Source organism: Branchiostoma floridae, chromosome 10 (assembly GCF_000003815.2).
Source record: "Branchiostoma floridae strain S238N-H82 chromosome 10, Bfl_VNyyK, whole genome shotgun sequence".
NCBI classification, from domain to species: Eukaryota; Metazoa; Chordata; class Leptocardii; order Amphioxiformes; family Branchiostomatidae; genus Branchiostoma; species Branchiostoma floridae.
In genome coordinates, this window is record NC_049988.1 from 7893980 (window position 1) to 7920622 (window position 26643).

The following is a 26643-nucleotide window of genomic DNA, read 5'->3' on the forward strand; positions in this document are numbered from 1 at the left end:
TCGGCCTTGTCACAGCCAAAACTTGACGAAACAAAGGGGCACAATCACGCATTCTTACAGTTTTTTTTTTTTTTTTGGTTTTGTTCTCTTGCACGTGGTGCAAAGAGCCTAGTATCTTTCTCTTCCAGAGTTACGTATACGTCGGTCTTGTAGAGACTAGGTCGCCAATAGCGGGCGGTAACCTTTCCTCCTTAGGGACCGTACGGCATTTAGCGAGGGGGGGAGGGCCGGTCGCCAGGGGGGGAGGGCCTAGCAAAAAAAAAATATTGGGCCAGGTGGAGGGCCTGGCCAAAAATTTTTGACTTGGAGGGGGGGGGGGGCAAGTAAAAAAAATAGCTTGGTCTCTTACTAAATTTGTCCCTTATTAAGTCCAAGAAACGGCGTTTCAGAGGGTCAAGATTTCAAAATTTTTCTGGACCTCCGCAAAGGAGTCACTCAAGGTCGGCGCTCGGGACACAAGTGAAAATGCGAAAGGGAGGGGGCGGGGCTTATGTATCGCCCTAGAAAACCTTTTTCACTTACAGAAATGTTATTAAACTATAGATTAGTCTGACAGCAAAATTTACCACTGGTCTATTACCCTCAAAGTGTAAGCTCGGAATCGCGTTACAGACCTCGAGGGTAAAGATTTGCAAATTTCCCTGGATCCCTTGACGTGACCTACTCTCCAAGCAGAGGTCGAATCGCGCAGATATAGTATTAGTCGAAAAAATTACACTCGCGCGAGTAGCGGCTCTGTATTTTTTTCGACTACTAGTATATCTCCGCGACTCGACCTCTGCTTGGAGAGTACACGTGACCGGCCTTGCGCCTTTGGTGACCGACATCGTCATAATGTGTTCGGGGGGATTTAATTTTGTATTTCTAAATTGAAATGCCATTAGTTAGCTTTGTTTGCCAGCAAAATATTTCCCTCAAACTGCAGGAAATAGCTTTTAAGAGGGTCAAGATTTCAAAATGTCCCCCGGACCTACCTTGCGATTCTTCGTGCCTTTGGCGGCAGACATGGTGTTCGGAACGTCGTTCTCAAAAACTTGAAACCCTCTCATAGCAATGTCATTTAACCAGCAAATTTTCCCATAAAAATGCAATGCAGAAAATCGTGGCAAAAAAGCGTGGCATTTTTAAAAGATCTCCTGCAAGTCTGCACTCTCACGCCCGCCGGCGGCTTGAGAGGCGACCGGTCTACCCCGCCATGGGAAAATCAGCGTCGCGCGTCGGCGCCTCCCTCCCCACTACAGTTTTGGTTAGTCGAATCGTGCTGTCATTTTGGTTGTTATTTTTTCCCCCGATTTACGTAAGTTATAACCCCCAAAGAACCAAGAAAAAGTTCAAAATATATGTTAATTGAAAATAGTTTCCGTCAAGCAGCTCTGGCCCACGAGATTGCAATACGTAAATCAAGGGGGCGGGGCGCGCGCCGCTTCGTGGCGCAAATCTACTAGAAATCCAGGTACAAATGCTTTTTAGGTGTTGTTTGGATATCAAAACAATGGAATAGCTTCTATCAAGCAAATATTTATGCCTCTATTAAGCAGATATTTTGAGCCATTCTGTTTTCCTTTTTACTAGGGGTGAGAGATCTGCTTCGCGATGAAAATCATGAAAAAGCATGACGCAAAGCACATTTTCAAATGGGAGCGCAGCGTTTTATTGGCGTCTTGAATATTTTTTCAAAGTTCATAGGAGGGGGGAGGGCCTAGCAAAAAAATTTTGACTTGGGGGGAGGGCCTAGCAAAAAAATTTTGACCTGGGGGGAGGGCCTAGCAACAATTTTTTGACCCGACCCTCTGGCGACCGGCCCTCCCCCCTCACTAAACGCCGTACGGTCCCTTAGAACCTTCCCGGCATAAAAAACAGAGCTCCTCAACAATATTCAGCGCAGCGCCGATGGAAAGCCGCGAAGGACGCTGCAACGAACATGACGAAGGCTTCCTCATCTGCAAAACAGCTCCCATGATAATACTGACCGTGTAAAAAAACAGATGCAGCTTCGGTCGGATCATTCGTGTATATGTTGATCATCTGATAATTTGTTTGTAAGAGTAAACGTCTACAGATTTTGAAATTGTGAATAGATTGTTATTGCCGCGCATGCCTCAGCTGTAGAAAACGGCCGGTCTTCACGCTGGTCACAAAGGCTATGCTTGACGGGCGGCGCCTTGAAGTCTTGATTCTGGGCGGGTCCCCAGAACATTCCATACAGACTGACATGTTGATTTCAGTATATCATTATATACATCCATATATGGATGACATCCGCGGCGCACCAATTTTCGGCCGATCCTAAATAAAAGAAAGAAAGGTTTCCAAAGCAGCTGCAAAAGGACCACGTATATATAATAGATTAAAGAAATATATAGTAGTATCGGGAGACATAAACTTGTGTCACATACTAATGGCCTCTTGAACTTGAAGAAAACAGTGTGCCCTCAACAAATCCTAACCCATGTGTAAGTAGGCTGTCCAAAATTGACCGAGCTGGCTGATTTCACCGACGTCACGATGCCCACGGGCATAAAAATGAGGCAGTAATTTTGAACATGGACTCACATGATGTGTGACGGTAACACCAATAGGTCACAGCCAGCCAGGTAAAATCTACTGTACAGCAAATATCTTAGAATGTATAGGGGAAACGTGGGAACTGATGTGTCTTGCCAGGAGGTTGAGACGGCCGGACACGGTGTTCTTTCACCCTTAGATTTAATTACATTAAGTAATATTATTAAGTTAACATAAATTGCCACTGTTCTGTTCATGGTGAAGGTGTAATACAAATTTTTCTCAGTTACAATGCAAACATCTTTTCTCGCAATAATAGACAAGGTATGGATACCATTGATGAAGCAGGGCTGGATTATTTCCTTTTGCCCAACAACTGATCTATATATATGACACAAATGAAACATGCAGCTTCAGTTTGACCTTTGATAAGCTGAGTTTCACACTTTTACATATAACAGCACGCAGCCTGATTACACCTCTACAGATCGGCATGTATAAGTTTGAAACCATTAAACGCGTGTCCGCCTAATGAACTGGGCTGGCGGTCAGCTCTCTCAGCACAATAGCAACGACCTTACAACACAAGGGTATGATTTCAAGGCATATTGTTACCTCACGTTAAGTTCTAATATATGCTAGCGCGGATACAGACCACCAAATTTGCAAAGCTGAGGTCAGTTTAAAAATATCGGGTTATCGACAGAACTCTTACCCACATCGGCCCTCAGGTTGGCATGTGCTTGTGTCTCAGACTCAGTGGAAATCGGAGGTTGTGTCAACCTCGCAAACGATGTACGTGTACAATAATAAAAGAAACAGTATTCTAAAAACTGAAACCTCTGCTTGGAAAATAGGATTGCAGCTCTACCAGGGAAAAACAAAAGGGAACACTCACTCATGACCTCTTTCTTGGCTCTTGCACTAGTGAATAGAGGTGCTGTAGAAGAGGAATGCAGACTTTTTCTTTGATATATGAGTAGCTTTTTAAAGTTAATTCTATTCTATTCTAAGTCTTTTGTATTTATATGGGTACATAATTTTGTGCGTAGGGGCGAGTAAGAAATTGTCATCTGCATAGCAGTCACCTCCTTCATGTAAGTGATTCTGAGCCCAACTTAAGCTAAGTCCTCCAGGACTGCCGGCAGTGAGTGAAAAACGCAGCTTTGGCCGGGTCAAGGCAAATACTTTGTATATATTTGTATGTAGGTATTCTTTTTCCAGTAGATATATCTACAGTTGTAGATGTTTGATTTTAAAGGCCTTGTGCATATTTATGTGAGCACATCAAACGGTTTATGTGAGCGCATGTTGTTGACACTTAACCTCCTTATCATTAATTTGCTTCTGGCAAAGCTTTGATTTATTACCTGCGTGTGGCCATCCAGGTTGACCCACAATGAAAAACTAGGCATACCACCACTATTCATTCATAATCTCCTCATTAGTAACAGTAAGCACAGGACCTAGTTGGCCACTGCCATACCAGTCAAGAGGTCATTTAGACCGACGCCCCCTAGCCTTCGATGTTATTATGCCAGTTATCACAGTGCCCATTTTTCCCCTCTCCTACTGGTCCGGACTAGTCCAAGCCCGTCACCACCAGCCCTGTCGGACTAGTTCGGACTAGTCCCAGCCCATTGTTCCAATTCCAGCCGGACCAGTCCGGACTAGCCCAAGCCCGTCGCCCCCAGCTCAGTCGGACTAGTCCGGACTAGTCCCAGCCAATCCCTGGGACTAGTCCGGACTAGTACAAAGCACCAAAACCTACTAGTCCAGACTGGTCCAAACTAGTCCAGAGAGGCCCGGACTAGTTCACCACCCGTCAGACCACCGGAGATCCGAGGTCCGGACTGGTCCGGACTAGTCCAGTTTATTGGGGTACGAAGTAGTCCAAAACTAGTCTGGACTAGTTCGGGACTACCTTTTTTTTGTAGAGGAATGGCTTTTTTTATATTGTATGGTAGAGAGCATTTTGGGCGTGTGCTGTTTGTTTTTTTATTATGAAATATGAGATGTGAACAGCACTGGCCACACACCTGTTGGAGGTCAGAGGTCATGATTTGAACAAAACACGAAAACAGTGGAACTAAAAACATCACGCCACCACTGTGTTTGTGTGGTACATTTGTAGTCTTGTGACATACAACATCCAAATTGCTTTGGCTGTGTAGTTTCAGTAGAGAGTGCCAATGGCCATGTCAATCCATTCCTTTGGTTTGCAGCTTCAACTATTCTCCAAGCAGAGGTTGAGTCGTGGAGATATAGTAGTAGTCAGGATTTTTACCGGCTAGCTCCTACTTGACAACATGTTGATAGTTGCCAGGATTTGGATTTAATGTATGATGAAATATTGCATGAAGTATACGGTAGAAATATGCTCTTGTCTAATGAGAAAACGTTTATACTATAGTCTAGTATTGTGCATGTTGTGGTAAAGTAATAAACATTGTCAAGGATTGATAGAAATAGTTAAACAGTGCAGGCTTATCAAAATTTCGGTCTTTGAATACATCACATGTACATAAAAATCTTGTATTTTGAATGTAGGCCTTATGAATGACAACTGGCACGTAGACTTTTAAAATTAAATTGTTACCTGAGTGTGTTTGACCAAGAAGCAGTGGTTACAATTGGCCCGGCCTTACAATTGCTTGTCCATTTCCAGGACTCCCTGGTATTTGACCAATTCCTTTTCTAATCAAGTCCACATTTGTCCCTGGACCAAAGGGTTTTGGAAGTGTCCAAATTGAAAGTTAGGGGGCTGGTCATGGCTGGCTATTAGTAGTGGCCAGAGATTGCAGTGCAGACCCGACCATCAAATCACAAATTTCAATATTTATGTTTGAACTTGCGCCACAAAAAAATGACTTGTGAAATTTGGTCTTCCCAATGAGTTTGTCACATTCTAACAAAACTACTTGAATGTTGGAAACAAACCTCTCGCTGTCTAAGACACATGTGTGCTTTTTAAGCTTCAACGAAAATGAAGCAAAATACTGCTTGTTATCGTAGTTTATCACGCTTTTAGATTTTACCCTGGCCTTTATTTTAAGTCGTTTGAACCAGTTCTGCTTTTGCCAAAAACTGAGAATCTCTGTATAATCCAGAGATGGGTCCTTCGTTCTTGCAATGCCATGTATACATCTGGACTTTCTCTTCATATTTACCTTTCCATCAGAATGGCTGGAGGTGAAATGAGGTCTTGGTCAATGAATTGTTCAGCCAAGCATTGAAAATATGCAGATGGTGCAAAAAGCAGGGACCCAAGGACATCGGAAATTCAAGTTCGTCACTGGTTTGTGTTAAATCACTTATTATAAGTTATTGTGCCAATTTTGTGAGAGGAAAAAGTTGTGGTGAAATTTTTATGCCAGTCGAAGGCGCAGAAGAATGATATAAGATCTTCAGTTTGTGATGAGTCTCAGTTCCTGAATTGTGATTTTGTCGTCTTCAACCTTATTACTAATATTAGGCTGGGCAGCAGACAGTGTTAAAGTTTAATGCCCCATTCAAGTGGTCATTGCTTGTCAGTTCTAAGTGAAAAGCACTGATACAAGAGATGGCACAAATGGTATTAACGCTGCTATTTGGGGATAAAGGCTGTCACAAGACAAGGATTAATGGCTATAGGGGTGTGTATGAAAAGTATGGCCTGCCACGTAAACTCAGCTCTGTTGCAAAGTCAAGGTAAGAACCTTGTTTTGCTTTAGAATGACAATTTGTGAGAGTATAGGTTTGTTTTTGCACATGTATTGTTATCATTCATTGTTCGAGTTGATAGTGTTTGAATTTTGTGATCACCCACCAGGGCTTTAGCTAGCTCGAATCTTTTTTCCATCAGCCAATTACAATCGTCGCGAAAACCGCGAAAATTAATTAGAAGGACTGAACTGAGACCTTGAAAAACGGGTTTTAATGAGATTATAATATGCGAAAGAGCGCCGACACACATTGTCAACAATGATAACAATAGCAAAACGAACAGTGTGTGGCTTTTACGGCCGTGGATGGCGTCCCCAAGCCGCCTGTACCTTCCACCAAGGATTTTTGTCCGTCAAGGTTGACGGATTGGTTTTAAAATTTTTCCGTCAGACGCAGCAAATTTCCGTCAATTGACGGAAAAACGGACGCTGGCTAGACCCTGTCACCCACCCTTTAAAAGTACCTGGTACTACATATAGCTTTGGCCTGAGTCACCCCGTACTATTGCCTGGAACTATTTAATGTGAAGTTTCTCACAGTAATTCTCCAATGCACACTGTAAGGCTAATGATAATTCCTGCCCTGCATTTGGAGCTGTTGACTGGTTAGGTGATTTAGAGTGTGAATGAAGGAAGGAAAGAATGTATTTTTGTTGGTCGTTGGCATTTTTTCTCATGATGTAGGGAGAATGTGCTCAGCAAAGAATAGAGGAGGTTTCCTGTAGCTTCATTATGAACGTTTCCATGTGAAAAACTCTGAATGAATGAGACCCTAAGCCATAGACAAGTATTTGTCTACTATCCTGGATTCAAAAGAAACGTAATACATATTGTACGGACAAATTGTTAGTGCCATACATGTTGGCCAGAATGCATTTGGAACGTTAAGGAGTTAAGACCCATTTTTCAGTTGCACCATAACTGCGGTGCGACCCAGGGGGTACGTGGAAACAATAGGCAACCCTTCTACCTAACAAGTAATGGCCACTACAAGTACAACCACTGGGGGCTCACATTTGTTTCCATTGTCATCTGATCCTGAATCAATAAGTCCAAACTTATCTGCCGCCTTTCTTGTTACATTATCTTAATGTTAACATACCCGCTTGAGATGATAGCTCAATTAACATGTATTTATATTTCACTAGGATGGTTATAAAACAAGTTGATTTCAAAAGATGAATGTATGTACAAACACTGTTCTCTCTTGTACCTCAGTGATATTGTAAATGGTTGTCTTATAAAGTAGGGTACTAGAATTTTAATGAAATGATTAGAAAGATTCCTCTAGAAACTTTGAAATGAGAGTTATCCAGTTGAAAATTAAGAAGAAGACAGGAAAGTTAAGAACAGTTATTGAAGTACATTTATAAGTACAATATCATGTTGACAGCGGCCTTTCTTCAACCACATTCCTTTGCCATGTTATAGTCCTAGGCAAGGGACAACGTATGGAAGGAATCCTATTGTGCCTCTACAACTTTTGTTGGACATGTCTTTCAAACCTAAGGGTCATTTTTTTAGAGCTATACCATATACATGTCCATTGGTCAACCTGGATTTTTAAAAAAATAAATTGTTTTATCAATGTTAATGCTGACATTTATGTGGCATTGCAAAATATATTTGAGCTCCGAAATATAAAATCAATATGAGCATAAATGATTTACAACAACTGCCAGTGTGGCCACTGAGTAGGGGGTAATATGATACATTTCTCGATACAAAGCAATTAAGAGGCATGTCCTGGTTTCCTGGGTAACATATGTCACTCAGCTGGGTGTGGGGTCACCTTCTGTGGGGGGTTTCACAAATCAGGGGCTGGCCCCCTCAGGGAAGTGGAACGGTCCAATTCTGAAATACAAGTTAGAAAGTGTAGCAAGATATTGGGATTAGTCTACTTTGTGATAGAGGTGCCAAAAAGTTATTATGTTTAAGCAGGATAAAAAAGTTCAGGTCATTATGAAATAAGAATCAAAATATTCAGATAGGCTATTTTGTTTATCAATTATTTATTTATTTGTATTAGGAATATTTTAGTGACCAATATGTTGCTCAGTGTGTGCTGTGCTACTATATGAGTACATATTTGAGAAGTTAAATAAGAGGGTCAATGAAATATGTAATTTCAAGATTACTGAGGATGATTTTCAATATTGATTTGCTATTTTTCTGTTTTGCCCATAATGATTTCTAATTTTATGAGAGAAAACTTTAGAAGTTTAAGTATATTTCTAGTCACCAAGTTGAACTACCCTTGCTGGTAACATCGTTTTGAAGTTTTGCTGTAAAGAAATGTTATTGTTTGAATACACTAGCCATAATCTGAGATAAAGACTCTGACAAAAGGAAATGTTAGTCAGGTTCAGCTTACAAAGGTGTTTGGCAATGTTTAGCAAAACATTGACAGGTTGTTCCTAAGTAATGATGAAAACATTGGTGTCAATCGCCCTTAAAAGTGTTAGTCTGTTTGGCATGCTAAGTGACTGTGGTTGTAGGTTAGAAACCACAACCTTTCCAGGAACTGGGTTACGGCCATTGTACACATAGTGCAGTAGGTATGTTCTACCTAGTGTAAATGTTACAATGTTTGTGGTGGTGTTATATTTGCAGTTTTTGTGGTGGTGACCTCTTTATCTTAAAGTTATAGCACTGGAAATCATACAGCAATGTTTTGACTGCAAACTTGTGAAATTGAGTCCCTGTAAAAATGAATTCATTTACAATGTTAGTATATCATTTCCTTGTGTGGGTGTGGCTTGACAAGCTTAAGCTTAAGCTTGCTGACTTAAGATTCCGTTATCTTAGCCTTTGCTGTTGACTTAAGATAATCATAATCCTTACAATGAAGAAGGTCCCTTTACTGGTTTGATTCACTCACTCACTCACTCACTCACTCACTCTCTCATTTGCTTATTCACTCACACAATCTAGTTCAATCTGGCCCCTGTACTGGTGTTCTCAAAGTGCCATACATTTAGACCTATACTAAGGTGGATACATGATTTATGACTGCTACACGTATGTCCTAATGTTTTCGTGTTCACCTGTTGGCCAGAGGAGTTAACTTACAGTGTAATTTGCCTCTTGCTGTATGTAGCGTTGGACAATATCGTATGAAAGAGTTTCTTTGACGTTTGTGCATGTCTGAATGGCTATAGAAAACTGAACGTGACCACAGAAAAAGACTTGACCAGGAGAACATGTCGGTCGTCAGTATGAACAAGGGGAGTTGTGAGACTTGATGAACAACAGAAGTGACAGAATTGGGTTGCCTTTTAAAAGAACATTCTGCTTGTAATTACCACATATGTACGTCTAGATTTGTGTTGGAACAAATTTTCTTCTCTCCTTTTAATTCTGCCATTGCTTATTTAGAAATTCTTCAGAAAAGGTCTTTTGAAGGTCTAGATTGGCCTTGAGTTACTCAGACATGTAACTGAGGTCAAGGTATCTTGGTTAGAAGACATTAGGTCTGGCAGATCTGGGTTCAGGATGTTTGTTGTCAATAGAAGAATCAAACACGTCCCATGTTACCACACGTGGAAGCCAAGTATGTACAAGGGTGCTTTCAAAAGGTACTTTTTTAATATCCTAGGCTTTCTTTGAGCCTATATCTGAGCTGCTAGGCATGAGTACTAGTAACGTATGTTAAGAATGCTAAAAAGCAGTTTGCTGTTGCTATGGTTATGGTTTTTAAGTGGTAGATAGGTTTTTAACTTGGAATAAATAATGTAGGATTATGGCCCTTTAGGAACTTTCCTTGGAACTGCAGGCATGGTTTTAACTTAAACCTTAAAATACAATAATATATAATAAAATCATAAGCATTTTTTTCATGTACGAAAAGGTTTTGCAACACTTATACTGTATGCCCAGCCTTCTGAAAGTCGGGCAAAGCTTGTCAAGCATTCTTAATGAAGGCAGGTCAGCAAGTCAGCACTCTTGACTTGCAAACTAGCTGCTTAGCAAGGACCCTCCAGAGGGCCCACTTGTCACTTTGTGTAGGGAGAACCTCGTTTGTGAAGGGGGGCTTCTCAATTTAGAGTCAGCAGAACATTCCGGAGGTGCGCAAACATACCATGGGTAATTATAAGGGCTGTTTCATTAGATGTTGAAGTGGGAGGACAGAAGCTTACACCGTATTCTATTTGGTTGAGTACGTGTTATTAGACTCAACCCTCTTATCACAAAGCACATATGTCCCAAATAATACTATGGGTGCCCCTTTAGTGCTGTTTTTTTGCTTGCTTTGTTTTTTCATGAAGTATGCTTTATGCCTCAGTCCTTATCTCTAGTTGCCATACATTGTATGTGACACATTTATTTAGTAAAAAAGCTAGAATTCCATTTCTCTAGAAAGATTCTCATTACAAGATGACAAGTTGTAAGAAAAACATCTACACGTATGTGCTGTGTGCTTAGCACATCTTGGATATGACTGGATATTGCGTACATACATGTACAGTTACCCCCAGTTAATTGCACATCGGATTAACGCACACTTCTGTTAACTGCACGGAATTCCAAAATGCCAAACCGGTGGGGTCCAGCTGGATAACTTCGCATTATTGCACCAGCCGGATAATTGTACGAAATTCACTGGCAAATAGGCTGTGCAATTAGGCTTCTACTGTATTGCTGTTAAGTAGAACAACATCTCAGTACCAGCAAGGTCCAAACAGATATTTGGGGAGGCTTAATCCTGGTAAAATTTTCTTATAGCTGTTTTATTCTGTATCATACTGCCTGAGGGCTTAACAGGTTGACACAGGAAAGGGCAGCTAGTAACGATTAATCCTCCCCAAACATCTGCTTGGAGATAAAAGAGGGGGGTCAGAAGGGGAGGGATTTAACTACTAACATGTACATATGATGCCAGCAGACTGCCACTTTGACATCTATAAAAGACTGCACATGCGGAGCTCTATAATTGTCTGCCAGGTCTTGCCAATTCAACCTTTTACTTATCTATGATCTGTAAAAGTCAGGAAGTTGTCTTGCAAGTTTATCATTTACAAGTCTATCCAGTTGCTTGTGTAACTGTTTTTTGCATATTTTACTACCTGGAAGTCTAACCTTCATCGACATTCTCTTGTAGGTGTTATCGTACATGGGTTGTTTTGCTCCACACTAAGTGAACCAGAAAGTGCTCAAGCATAGCTCAGAAATTGTCTGGTCTTGCTGCCCATTCACCCTATTATTCAAGTATAACCAACAATACCTTGACGTATTGGTATGCCACCCAGCAAATAAACCATTCTAACTTCATCCTAGCTGGTTCCCAAATGTTTACATTGTTTTGTATCTGTTTGAAATACCATCAGCATCCTTACAGAGTCATTAGTATGATAGGCTCCATTGCCTTTACTCTGGAGAGGCATTTAACTCATAACAATTCACTTGTTCTGTCATTTGTCAGTGACCTACGTTGACCTCTGGTGCTCTATCTCATGATGCGAATCTTCACATGGATAGTCACCTCAGGACCGTACCACTATGCACATATGGGGGGGGGGGGGTAAAATTGTGTCAGACATTTGTATTGTATGTAAAGAACTATCTGAGCCATTGAGAGGAACTACATCTGACAATGTAGATCTCTTAAAATGGTTGATGTCTTTGATGTCAAGGACAGGGATCAAGGAAGATTTTTTTGTAAAGCAGAAAGATCGGTCCCACCCATGGTTGGAATGTTTTGGTAGGTCTACCCTAGGTGGTGCAGAACAGTGTGAAAGTATGTAAATTAGAACCAGTCCAGGGGTGTGGTTCATGACAGAGACTCACCCCCCTCTAATTGCTGTGCTGTCATTCGGACTATTGGGTGTACATTCAGGAAGACGCCATTGTGCAATAGGCAAGGTAGGTTGCCGGGGCTTCTTGACTTTTCCTCTAAACATGTGGTATGCGTGGAAAATCCTGTCAAACCACTGTATGGCCTGACACCCAGGTCAGTGTTGTGGTTGAGTTGCTATCAGTCTGCGATCAATACGTAGATAGGTACAGTGATGTTGACGGTTGTAATGTCTGACAGTGCCTTGTGTTCAGATTATACAAATTTTTGTCTGCCATTGTCTGTTACTGTCTTATTTTCATGCTGTTTATCAGTGTCATGGACTTGTCTGTTGAAAGGTGTCTTCCTTGTCTTTCTAAGATGTTATCGACTGGGGTAATTTACACTGTTCTTTGGATCATGATGTGCAAGACTTAGTGCATGTACAGTAGATACAGCTTCATATACATGCATAGTCACGAGTGAAGTTACCTGGTACTGCAACATTTTTTTGTGTTACGACAGAGCTATGGCTAGTTCAGACAACTTAAAGGTCCCATTTTATTTGCTAGAGGATTTTGTTATTTTTATGTTCATTTTGTACATGTGGGCCTAAGATACAAATTGTTTATGTAATGTGCCATCAAAAATTACAGATGATGAGAAATTTTCTCAGTAGATTACACTGTACATGTTTTTTCAAGCTGCATATAGTATAAAGCACATGTTTACAAGATAACTTCAATATGATGCAGCATTTAGTCATAGATTAACAAATATAGTAAAGATATGTTTGATGGAAAATAGTCATCATACCCTTTTGTATACACATATGCACAAAATACACAAGAATATATGCGTGTAGTTGACATAATAGCAATGATGTAATTGATCGGTATTATCGACTGAATTCTAAATGAGCTGTCATAATGGTTTATGTTCTGAGGAACTTGAGTGTTGTGGGTCCATTGTCATAGAAAACCAATGATGAGACCTTACAGTAATAATGATTTTTAGATAGTGTTCTTTGGTAGCTACATGTATGTACAGATATCAAATTGGTAGTATCTTGAAGATATATCTTAATAGGGAATTGCAGAATGAGAAGAAATCAATAGATAGAGATACAGTGTTATAGTATCTAAATGGGGAATCACAGAATAAGTAGAAATCATGTATAGAGATACAGTGTGAAACATATCTAAACGGGGAATCACAGAATAAGTATAAATCATAGAGATACAGCGTGAAACAAAGAAAATTTATTACTGAATGTTCTATTTGAATGCAGCTGAAATCAGCTATAATTCCAAGGCATGTTCATCTATTTTTTGCCACTTGGGTGGCTGAATATGTCTGTAAATCCTGGCTCTTTGTTAGCATTAGACAGATATGCACCAGTTCCATAGCTAGTGACCTGTCACAAACTTCTGCTAGTTGTGTACTTTGCCTCGTTCTTTGTATTTGTTTAGAGCTCCACTGATATTTTTCTTACCAGTTCTTTGTTCCTCTTTCTTTCATACATTTTTCTTTATCCTCCTTTCTTTTCTTTCTCTTGTTGTTGTCAAATCACAGAGTATTTCTGGCAGTTGACCCCAGGTTTCAATACAAACTCAATAGTCATAGCATGTCAAGTAAAAGAAAGCACCTTTAGAAATCATACTGTTGAAATATGTACGAAATGTTTTTATTAGCTTATAACAGACTTCATACTTGGGTTTTGTGTTTTTATCAAGGTGAGGGTCTTCATATGTTATGACATTCTCTCTCTAATGTAGATTTTCTTTAATCTAGCCATATTTGGACCAGCAATATTGAAATATAACAGACTGTTTTGAGTTATTTCAATAAACATGTATTAGATATGTGACTTAAATTTCTAACACAGCACACAGTAAAAAGCAAGTTAAAGCCAGACATATTTAAAGCTATGTACATCTACCAGAAAATGTGACAATCCATTCTGATATTGATTCTAATTATAGACCTAATGCCCTGCCTTCCCTACGCCCATGGGAAGTGGTTTTTAGGCTGTGCAAATTTGATTTCATGGATGACATCCTCTGTAGACCACAATTTAGATGCCTGGTGTGAAAAAAATAAACATTGATGTAAGGAAATATTTACGATAACAAGATAAGAAATGATGTAACAAAAAACAAACAGATTTTCTGGAGCACAAATGATTTAGGATCTGATCTGTGAACTGAAAATGTTGATTCTATTAGGTACCAGCAGCTACTGGTCTTCAGTGGGAGGGACACCCTCATGGCTGGTACAGGAGTTTGTTTACATTGTACCTCAAGCATGACTAGAATGTTCTCTAGGGGCTTACCCAGGGAGATGAGGGAAGGAGAGGGCTGTCTTGTCTTGTCCTGTTAGGTAGGAAGTCTATCTATGTGTTATTTTTCTCCTAATCAAGATTTTAGTTAGGTCTGCTTAGAGTGTTGTGGTACATAATAATTTTGTCTTCAGTTTTGAAACCTTTTAAAGATTATGTAAATGATTGCAGCTACGGAATTCAGTTGGTCTAAACTTAGAAGAAAGTAGGACACTCTAAGTAAGCAGATGCTTTATCTCTGTGTAGTTATGCTGTTCTAGCTCTCACGCTGAGAGGTAGAGGCCTGTTGTAGGTTTTATATTGATGGCAATCAGTAATAATCAATATCCATTGTTGACAGATTGGATTGGATAGTCACAATGATTGTCAAATATCAGACACCTCTAAATAAATCGGAGGTTCTTCCAATTAAAGGATATCTGTATGTCTGGGGCTTTGTGATGTTTCTTATCTTGTTTTTCGTTTTTTAACTTATTATCTTTTGTAGTAAGAAATACAGCATTACATCCAACAGAACTGTACCATGTGTGCATGAGTAGAGATATTGTGCAGTGTGTAACGTGGTAGTGTGCAGTGGCTCGATGTATAATGAACATGGAGAAATGTGTTGTAAGCTTCAGTCCTGAAGATTTAAAGCACTTGACAGTGTGGTGTCATTCCTGTGTATGTTCCTGTTCACGTCAGAGACAAAGACCTCTCTGTATGACAGCTTTGTACAGGTGTATCATGCACACCTGCAAACACTGCTATCACTACTTCTCTTGCCCCGAACATTGTCGTGGACTGCCCAGTTTAACAAGTCAACCATTCATGGTTCACATACTGACAACAGTGCTTAGCCAAGTACAAACAAGGAGGGAAAGTTTTATGTTTGACTTTGTGACAGGTAAAACATGAAGTCAAGGAGGTTGTAATGTTTCAAGGTCAATGTTGTTGATATTGTAATTAAGAGCTTTACGGTCACTGTGGCCAGGAGAGGTAAATATACTTGCATGTGCTGTAAATAAAATGCAGTGGCGCCCCTCAATACCTCAATTGTGCACTCAACACAATTTTATTGCTGTATCAGCCTTGAATGCACCTATGCATGAAGAGGTAGCTTGAAGGCAATTTTACAACAAGAGTTCGTAGACCTCAGGCCTGCATGAAATGTATTGGGTTTCTGTAGACCTATTGTGTATTTTTGCCTTTTTGTCTGTGGTACGTGGTTGGAAAAATGAGCTTTTTACTGTGTTGGTTGTGCACCATGCAAAAGTCTGACTCTGAAATTCCATTTTCTGAATTTGTAAGTTTGGACAGGGATGAACATTACTTATTTTGGATTTCTTAAGTATGTAACCAACCACAGTACTTTGAAGTTGTTGAGACGCTACCTTTTTTTGTCTCAGATGGCCCATGCACATGTAGTTACTCTGTCACATGATATACTAATATCTTCCTATTTCAATGTACTGACCTAATGCAGCTGCTAAGTCTCCTTGGTTTGTGTTCTTCCAATGATATTCATTAAAGATTTATTTCTGGGGTGTTATTCACTTGACATCGGAATGTTACTCGCATAATTTGACCAATGATACTTTTATCTGTAGTTCCATAGACATTAGACAACATGAATAGTGGTAGCCCCCATGCAGCAGCAACAGTTAGTCCCCAGGGTGGTATGATATTTTCATTCAATCCATCCAACCCAAACCTAAATCTCCTGTAGTATCTAAGCCAAATTTAACAGCATAATTTACTATGAAAAATGTCCTTGTCAATCCCATTTATAGATGGCAAGCTGCTGGCAATGGAAGCTTTGAAAAGTTCAGAAGCTGTTGTAGTCAAAGCAAACACCCAGCAAACATCCCCACAAACCAATGAGCAGTTGCTTAGAAGGGGAATTTCATCATATATTTGCCGCGACAAAATGCAACAAACGATACTGAATTTAAAACAGAACAAAGCTAAGCCTCCACCACTTAACCCTGCCTGTACCATAGATTAAGCAGGCCCAAAAACCAAGCGAATATGACTAGCCCAAAACAACAAATTACCTGTATACAGTATGGAAATGGCATTACCAAAGAAACAAAAAGAAACACAGGACAAATCGTACACATACCTTTCTCTTATGCCCACACTCTATACAGTTCTCCTCCACATTAGAAAATTGCATCTTCTTCTGTTTAAGTTCAAGTTCAACCATGATTGCCAACAGGGTAAAGGAACTTGTACCGGAACTTAAAACTCAGTACTATACAGCTCTAGAAACACCACAAAGAGTAATAAGCAAACTCCAATTATACCTGACCAACAGATATATAATCTGGCACACTCCCGTCATCTGGCAAACTGTCAGTGCCACTAAGTAACCTGATACATTGAAGGTGGCCCAGGCCAGATGATGGTTCTACACCCAACCATAATCTGTTTTTAAAACCAAGCAGATATTGGGAGGATGCCCCAACCACACTAAAACAGGGTCAACCTATACAGTATCAAGTTCAAGCACTAGGAGGCCCAAAATCAAACCTGACCACCAGGACACCACAAACAACTCACGTACCAAATGGCAACACAATGGCACCTTGCGTTCCGGAGATACAGCGCACGCCCCGTGCCCGCACAAAAGGTAACCTAAAATGTCAAGTTCAAGCACCAAGGGCGCCAAAATCAAAATTGAGCATTATTCAGCCACCGCCGACACATGTGCCAAATATCATCGCGCCAGCACTAGCCGTTCAGAAGATATAACTCCGGAAACACCCCTCCCGGACACAAAATTCGACCTGCCGGGTCAAGTTCAAACGCGACAAGGCCCAAAGTCAATCCTAGGCAACAGGCAACAACCCCCCACCCATGCACCAAAAATCGTCGCAATCGCGCGTATCGTTCCGGACACACAGCGCCAAAAGTGCCCCCAAAACACCAAAAATGCCACCTTCAATGTCAAGGTCAAGCGCCAGGAGGCCCAAAATCACACCTGAGTGTCAGGCTACCACCCCCAACCCACGTACCAAAAATCGTCGTGCTCGCACCATCCGTTCACGAGATACAGCGCCCTACATGTTGTACATCCCCGGCTACCGAAAAGTTTCCACCAGCATCAAAACCATACCTGCATACATGCAGGTAATGACTGTGCACACTGTTGAACCATGTATGCACATTACTAGTACTAAGTTGTATTAGCCAAAGGTATATACACTAAATAGGCTGTGGTTATATATCATGTGGTTAGATGTCACAATGTCATCTACCTTCAATCACAAGAGGTTTCTCTGTACGTCAACCTCCATTTCTTTCAGTTGAAAGTAGGATACTCTATGTCGACTATTGGTTTGTCTTTGAGTAGTCCCGTTGCCCTAGCTGTCATGATGACAAAGAGGTCCTTTTCATCCTTTATAAAGGAAAATTTAAAAGTGTCAGTATCACTGTTTGCTGCACACAATGTCAGTACATCACCATACAGATCTGTCAACTCTGTTTTTTCTTCTCAACCTTTGAACCCAAATTTATGTCAAGGATGAAAATTTGAACCTTTCCCACCAGTCACAAGGCTGTTATCCTTTATCCATAGACAAGATATGTCAAGGCAGTCATCAAAGTGACTTAACCTTAGCCCACATCATATGACGCATAGTGTTACCATGTATCATGAGTTTTTCTTTGTCAGTTGGCCTTGAAATGTTTGTAGAGGAATTTTTAGCCCTCCATACTTGGGCTATGATTTGAAGTAAGCAAGATTACAATGGTTAAAGTAGCCTTGAGTAGAACATGTAAAAGGCTTGATCCCTAGCTAATGAATCATATCATGGCTGATATAGCTCATAACCCTGCACCTTGCAAGCCCTTTACAAAATGCATGACTTTATTAAAACCTGCACAAGGTGACCACATCTGTAAACCGGTAAGGACCACCTGGCAATTGTGACCACTTTTCGGTGGTCCATTATATATATTTCTATATTGCCTATCTATAATGAGCACAGATTTTATCAGTATGATCTGTTGGGGCAGTTTTGTTGCAATAAAAAAACAAGCAGACTGAAAAAAATTTTCTGGAGCAAAAATGGTTTAGACTGCCGTCTGTCAAATGTATAAGCATATCTTATAATTTTGTTTCATAAAAGTATTTTGAGGTTATAATTCAAAATTGGTAGTTGGTAAAATCAAGGTCTGTTTTGATGATAAGAGGTTGAATGCTTTAGGCTAAGTGCAATGGGCTGCTACAGTTCGGGTGGCAGGGGAGGAGCGACACCCGACATAAATCAAGTCAATGTAGGTGTGAATGAAATAAAGCCTGTTGTTGTTGACTTTGTTGTTGACTTTGTTGTTGCTGTTGTTGTTGACCATTTCTATATGTTCTTCTGCAGGAAGAGAGCCCGTGCGCCCCCGCCACCCCCGGCAAGGAAACCCCACGCCAAAATGAATGGCAACATGAACGGAAATGTGAACGGAAATGTCCGTCCCAGCATTAACGGTATGGGACCCGGGAAAGAGAACAGTCACATGACCAATGAGAATGTGGACCCTGTGCAGGAGCTGGATGGGTTCGTTGACCTGGATGTGATTTTACCTGGAGGAGAGGTCAAGACAACAAAGTTTATGGCAAGGTAAAATCACTTAATGCCCACTGTAAAGGAATTTCGCTTGCTAGTGTCTTGATGCTTTTCTTGACAAAGTAAAGAGTTCTGATGTCAAAATTATCTAAAATAGGGATAAAACAATGTAATGAGTGTTGCAAAAGTTCCCTTCAGAAGTATATCAAACTATTTTACACCTGCATTTCAAAGTGTGCAGAGTAAAGGAGGTACATATATGCATGTATTAGAAAATTGCTAGTTTACTGACCAGTTTTTTCTGAAACGGTTCTTACAATAATGTAAATTTGTTCAAGAAGAGGGAAGAGCTCTGTAGTTTTGGATAGAATATATTTTTTTTCACAATTCTACTTTAAGTTATTTATCAAAACTGAGTGCATTTAGCCCATGTTGGGCATCGATATGCAATAAAGATCATTGTCATTGTCAATAAACGATTTACAAACACTTACCAAGTGCTTTTATTTTCCCTCCTGTAGCACACATATGATGGACCTACTAGTCCAGATATGTGCCAAATACAAGCGACAGTACCCCGGCCTCAGCCCCTCCTCCCATACCATGGTCATCCCTCCCACCGAGGAAGGGGAGGTCATCACCTACATGCCCAGCACTCCCATTGGCCGTCTTCCCGACGTGACGCAAGTCGTGGTCAGGCCGAAGAACGAAGTCGTCAGCGAGGATCGTGACAGATGGAAACCTGTACAACCAAAAGTACCGAGTGCACCAGAGGTGAGGGATACGTTAATGACCCACTTTTTGTAGATGTTGCTGTGACATTCGGCCTGGCTAGTGATCTATAGCCACCTAATAAACCACCGAGTGAGCTTTGCTCAGTGTTGTAAATAATGTAGAGATGCAGTGCAGTTATGGTGCAATGATTTTACACATGTAGGGATTGGGAGTCTGAGAGCATGCAGTTTAGTTATCCTTTTCACAATATAGGTAGCACCCTCAATGTCTTTCATGAAAGTTTGTAGAAGAATGTAGATTCTGAAGCTTCATTGGCACACAAAAAACAATGACTTTCAGTCAACTGCAAAATAACATTGGCCCCATAAAGCACCTCATTTCCACTCATGTTCAACCAAGTTTGGAAAATGTCAAAAGAATTATTCTGCATATATTGCAACAGCAGACAGATGTTTATATATGATAGTTCCTGAGGAATGTGATATTTTTCTTTATCACTGCGGATCCCAGATATTGATTTTTGTGTTAGGGAAAACATTATTGCTGTGGTTTCATTTACATATCAAAGGAAGGAAATATTGATGTGTTATTTGGTATCAAAAATATCACCATCATAATGATATTAGTCATGCTGACTTCAAAGAAGGTAGAGGTTGTTTTATTCAGTTGAGAAAAAATTAGTGTAGAATTTGTCCTTCTTGAGTGTGTTAATTTGTAGATATGCCTGCTAATAGTCAGATATCAATGGAAAGATGATGTGTGATTAACAAGCCTGCTACGGTAGTCATTTAGCATAAAACAAAACTGGTATTTGTTATGGGGTTAAAAATGGCCACCATCTAGACTGGGTCTGAAGAAGTCTACATTCAACACGTTCCTGTTTTTCATTTTTCCAGAGAACGTTTCGACTGATCGTGAACCTTCCCATGAACCAGAAGACGTTTGTGCGAGTGAGTCGTAAGCTGACCATCGCCGAGCTGTACCCTGTCATCTGTGAGAAGTGTAACATGGACCCTGCGCGCTTCGCTCTGCGAGAGGTGGACAAACCTGACGTAGTTCTGGACACAAACTGGACAATAGATGATTATAACATGGCGGAAGTACTGGTGGTAGATACCAGACCAGGTAAATAACGAATGTGTACATATGGCTTAAAGCTTTACCAACGTTTTGTCTACTAACTAATGCTATGTATTTGTGTATGGATTATCCCATTACACAAAAAGGCAACATTGTAAGGTACCTTACTAAATACAAGTAGAAATACCTTAGTAAGATATTCCATTTGAAAGGATGTTATTTTGGTATATACTTGAACCCATATGAAAAGGTGATACCTTATTACATTAATTCATACATAACACTAACAGTCTGAAATGTAACATTGGCATCCAGTCCCACCACAAACATAAAGGTCCATCCCCTTTTCAGTTTGCAAGACATAAACCTATAGTATATAAAACAGCAAACCACCTGCTGACAAACATTAATTTCCTTTGGGGACAATAAACAGTATGCTACTCTAAGCTCCAATTTACCAAAGAATACAGTCTTTATGCTGTATTTACATGGGACTAGTTGACTCTATGATTCTAGATTACACGAAACTCTTATGTCAAACTTGTTCTCTATGCATGGTAGGTGCCTTTGAGATAACAGAATTGCAGGTGCATTAGAATGCCTGTATGCATGTGACTTCAGGAATGCATGCTCATTCATAGCCCTACTGTACACTATCTTCAAGACTCATACAAGGACTTTCTATCTTGAAGATGCCTGTCTTTCCAGCTATCTTCAGGCCATTTTAACTGTAACAGTAAATGCTTCTCTCTCTGTCTCCAAGACCTTCCTCTTCCCTCCTTCCATGCTGTGGGAAGTGATACCAACTATGAAGGTACTAACATCACTTCCCTCTCATCTGTCCTTAAGCCTATGTCACAATTCAAGCAAATGACGGACAGATTTTTAGATCGGCTTGAGCTTGCCATATTTGAAAATCGCCCGACCGTCATCCAAATTTTTTGTTGAAAGTCTTCACTGTCACAAGTTGGAATGAACATTTGGTGTCATCCTGAAAAGTTCAAGTTATTGTCCTTTCTACCTTTTTGATACACAGATGTTTACACGGATGTTTAAATCCTAATGGACAATGCCCAAAGCCTTGGTAATTGCCGGAATGTTGGCAATACTTCGGCTGAAAATGCCCATTTGGAGCTTGCCCACAAGTCGGCCAAGCTCTGTTCTTGATTTGTGATGGTGGCTTTACTGTTGTCAAAGTCCTGTGTGTAACAGCAGAACTTCTCTGTTTGTCCTATAGTGATGGTGACTTCTCTGCATGAGTTGGCTTGATTTCATTGCTGGTTACAGTACATGCATGCAAGAGTCCATGTAGATTTCACAGTATTTTTAGAATATTTTGTGTGTGATCCAACATATGGAAGGTACAGTCTATCTTCATCTACTGGCTTGTTATAATATCCAAACATAGATTGATTAAAACAGCACCTGCACACTTTATAGTTACTAACTTCTCTCTTCCAGCTCTGACTGTCTTGCTTCTGTTCTGTAGTTGTTAGATCTTGTCACTCTAGCCTGGCGTCACCCGTAGGCTTAGACTTCTTACCCGACACACCGGAAAACAAGAGAAGGGTCTGGTGCCCATGGCTGCCCAGACGGAGGAAAAAGGGCAGCTTTTCTTCAAGTGGTACTGACTCCCACCTAGCTGTTCCTGTGACGTGGACCCTGCATGCGATGTTCCCGTCTATTCAGATCTAAGATATGGAGGGCTTGAAGATATGAGCTATGAAATACCCTTTCCCTCACTATGCTTCATTTTTCTTAAGCGTCCTTGCCCTTGCAGTTCCAGGGAATTGTTCCTAAAATATAAAACACCATCTATGTGGTTACAAGATAAGTTAGGGTCCTTGTCCTTTGACCTATGAACATGCACACTTGGATCTGTGAATTTCTTCCTTGCGATTCATTCTTTCTAAGTTCTAGCCTGGTCCACTTTGAGCTCCTTTGGGCAGCATGAAACAGTCTGAACTTGTAAAAGTCTATGACTCTTTTCTTTTGAAACTACCTTCCAAAGAATAATTGATTTCTCTTCTTGTAGGAGGAGACCCAAGATTTCAACCCTCTCCGTACAAGTCCCCGGTGAGACCCGTGTCTGCGTACAACGACGAAGTGGCCGCGTACAAACCCGCTCCACTGGAAAAGTCGCAGTCCATGACCTCCCTCGGCTTCAAGGACAAAGTGAAGAAGTCCCTCTTTAGCTTCGGTGCCTTCAAGAATAAGAGGAAGTTCAAATTCGTAAGTACACAATTGACTATCAAGAAATTAGTAGCTTTAAGGGTGAGGAAGTACATTTTTCCACAGTTCATCAATAACAAGGTGTACACAAAATGGTTATGTTATACATTTTGTACCTGGAGCTTTTTAACCACTGCTATATGTATTGACTTGAAGCTTGAGCAGACTTGCTTTTTTTGCTTGTGGTGGACAGTCTATGGGGTTATGGCTAGCATTCTTGTCTCTCCGGCTTCTTATAGCAACCTTCAACTTAGCCTTAAGATGTTTGAGTCCAATTTAGTGCAAATTAGCTGGACAAGTCAAGGAAGTTTCTCAAGGCCTGTGCAAATGCTACATTGGTACCAACTACTCAGATATTAAATTTTGTGGCAGATTGAAAATAAAGACTTGAATTGAGAAAACCGCAAGTTTTGAAAACACTGCCGAATTTACCAGTTAAGGAAAAGCCCTTAGAAGGAATGAAAAGAGTTAGGAAACCCTAACTTTGCTACAACAACTAAAGCATAACCATACATGTAGCTACTGATGCTTACATTAATCTTGTGGAAGAATTTGCTATTCACTGTGTTATTTTGCACTTGCACACTGTACGCCTGTTTTGCATATTTGCACAACATTTGATTTGCATGTTGCACTGATTGCTTGCTTAATCCTATGAGCGTAATTGCTAACAGCATTTCACTGCACCACTGAATCTTAGCTGTGCACCCTTACCTCTCTAACGCAGGGTGAAGACGGTGGTTCTTACACAGGGGAGGTGGAGTATAAGGTGATTATAAGAACGAATCATCTCATCATCCAATCTGGAAAACTATGTGATTTGTATTCACCATTAATGTGCAGGGACTGTGACATCAAAGTTATAGTATAGAAGGAGACTATGTGAATTTGTGTACTGTGTACAAAAGCACATACAATCTCTTTCTATCACAGTACTGTAACTTCAGTGTCATAATCAACAACTAAACTATGCAGAATATTTCTTTGTACCAGTGAAATATTTTGCATGAATGATTTCTAATGTCTCTGCAGGTTATGGTGAGTACATATCTCTGTGTGTGTCTATGTGTGCCCACTAAGATGGATTTTGTTCATGCTTGGTCCTTTTATGAGGAGTGTACAGTATATGAAAGAAAAAGGTGGATGTTTTAGATACATATGTCAGGGTGGAGAATAAAAATGTTCCTCAAAGTTTGTAATCTCTGTTAAATATAATAGGATCCCAAGGGACCGAAAATGTCACATGAGTCCATCTTAAGTGTGTGTTGTCTGTTTGTGTTGATGTTTACTGTACCATTTTGTAGCCCGGATTTAAGAGTAGGAGATCAACAGTTTCTGGAGAAATTCCCTATCAGGTGAACCTCCATTATATCAGGTGGCACTTAGGTATAGGGTTGAGTTTAGTCAATGGCTTAGTATAATAGTAACACTCTCCTTAACCTGTACTAACTGGTCACGTAACAGTTACATTCATGGCCAAGCTTGACAGTATTGTAGATTAAGGTACATTGTAATGGAAGGTGTTTTGGTTCGATGGAACTTAGATGCAAGTTAGATGGTGCATGGAGGTTGAAAGACGATTTTTAACCCCTTAATAGATTGTTATGTAAAGATGTTGTCAACCTTGTATTAACAGGTCAAATTTCTGACTGCTTCCTCAAAACATTTTCGATGGAATGTTCCGGAAATAATTATAATATAATATACAGCAAACTGGTGACACAGTGCAAATAGCTCAGGATATGCCATGCATCTAAATCCAGTGCCTTCAAATCGTGGCAAACATAGAGTTTTTTATGTACTGGATCTCTATGGTGTTCATTTGGTGTTCCTAATAGCTGTTTCAACAGGGTATACTTTGAAACTGTGGTCTGTATGGTGCTCTTAATACATTTCCAGTAATCTTAAGAAATGGAATGACCCAAAGTTTATTCTTTCACAGCTTGGAGACTCCGCATCACAGTCATCTTCCAACCAGTACGCTCGGTCCACCAGTTTCCCTTCTACTACCCAGTCGCCCCCCTCCCCCACACGCAGCCTCCCGCAGACACCCCCTCAGCGATCCCCCCCTTCTCAAGCGCCCAGCCCCCCTGTAGAGGCTGTAGAGAGGCGGAAGAAGAGACCCCCACCCCCTCCTCCCGGTGCGTCCAAGCCTGGCGCGGACTGGAGGCATTCGTACGCGGGCGGAGATACCACGCTGGAGAGAAACAGGAGGAAACCTGCACCGAGGCCGCCCCAGACTGCAGCCATGGAGGCACCTTATCGTGCTGCAGAGGCCAGCCCAACCAGGGAAACAGACAGTCAGGCATCTTCTCCTGGTGCTGAGGCCAGCATCGAGTTTAATTCAGGTGGGTGATAGAAGATGATATGGTCAATGATTTTACACATTAAGACTAGAGATGGAGGAAAATGATGAATAATTTATTCTATTTCAGCTTAAGTTCAATAGTTTTGTTGCATTGTATTTATCTGTCAATTCTCTTGATGTGTATAAACCTTTTTCAGAATCCCATCAAATTTCTAAGCCTTTTTATTTCAGACAGTAACCTTAATGATGTCCCTTTTTAAACACAAGGCAGTGCACCTGTAGTAAGAAAAGTTCCCCTTCCCCCAGGTGAAAGTCTGACCCTACCGAGGTCCAAGCGACGAGCCCCACCCCCTCCCCCTGGTACCAGGTCCCCTGAGGTGGTCGATGGAGACATGTACCAGGATGACATCAACATCAGAGGTGATGTACATGTACATAACTGTTACAGTGTCTTTGCCCTTAAAGGAGCAAAAACTGGGTTCACACGTGCGTATACATTTAGGTCTGTATGAGGTCCGTTTTGAAATTCTTAGCCTCTACCAGGCTCCACAGGTTGCTGAATAAATGGTAATTGAAGAAACATAGACACATAACGTGCCAGAGAAGTTAGCTGTCTGAGGTGCTAACTCCGCTGTTATCTGGCTGTATTTGTCCAATCTCTATTATTTTTCCAGTGATCTATGGAGCCTGGTATGGACTAAGACTTCCATACAGGCCTCGTAGGGACTTGAATATATACACACCTGTGACCCCACCTTAAGGCTATGTATTGTGTATGCTCTAAGTGCTTCTATATAGTGAAAAAGACAGAAAAATGTCTCTGACACATGGACTGTCACAGCTTATAATTGGTGAGTGTTGTATGGTCTGTTCACATAGGAGACTTTAATGATGCATTTCTAACACGTTTCATCCCCTACTTCCACACCACAGGATACAACACTTTGCCAACGAAGCCCCCTCGCCCCATGAGCTACGCTGCCCCTGGTGACCTCAGCCTGGAATACCGGCCTGCTTCCTTCGACATCCCGCCGCCTCCAGACATCCCGCCCCCCGACGTGCCCCCCTCCCCATCACCCCGGGAGGAGGAGGAGAAGATGGAGGATGTAGAGGAGGATGAGGATGAGGCTGTTGCCATGTTGACTGCTCCATCAGAGTTTGGAGGGGCATCCTCGGCAGGCAGTAAGTCTGACTCTACAAAATTCTAACTCTTATACAGTATATTTCTTACCAAGTGTGTTTTTAACCTCCTTGTTCTTACATAAGCCATTTTGTAAGCCTCCGGTCTATTTTTCTATCCTTTTTGTAACTGAAAAATTGGAAAGGAGATAGAGGGATGAGTTTGATATATATATATTACCTTGAAGTTTTAAGAAAAGCTATTTAGATAAGTTGATAGCCTCTTATCTATGCAGTAAACC

General features: G+C 40.8%; 1 protein-coding gene across 7 annotated transcripts in view; it reads left to right on the plus strand.

The window, feature by feature from the left end:
* The window catches only part of LOC118423987 (protein cordon-bleu-like), a 71609-nt gene that overhangs the window by 34404 nt on the left and 10562 nt on the right, over positions 1-26643 (plus strand). For 4 of the 7 annotated variants that reach the window (XM_035832355.1, XM_035832359.1, XM_035832360.1 and 1 more), the window contains exons 2-9: positions 18682-18921; positions 19389-19641; positions 20499-20727; positions 22718-22914; positions 24219-24269; positions 24857-25262; positions 25529-25642; positions 26156-26404. In XM_035832355.1, the coding sequence (XP_035688248.1) occupies positions 18682-18921; positions 19389-19641; positions 20499-20727; positions 22718-22914; positions 24219-24269; positions 24857-25262; positions 25529-25642; positions 26156-26404 (1739 nt within the window). Of the gene's footprint in view, positions 1-11904; positions 12072-18681; positions 18922-19388; positions 19642-20498; positions 20728-22717; positions 22915-23641; positions 23684-24218; positions 24270-24856; positions 25263-25528; positions 25643-26155; positions 26405-26643 lie in introns of those variants that run through there. The other 3 variants (XM_035832358.1, XM_035832356.1, XM_035832357.1) reach the window with 3 other exon arrangements.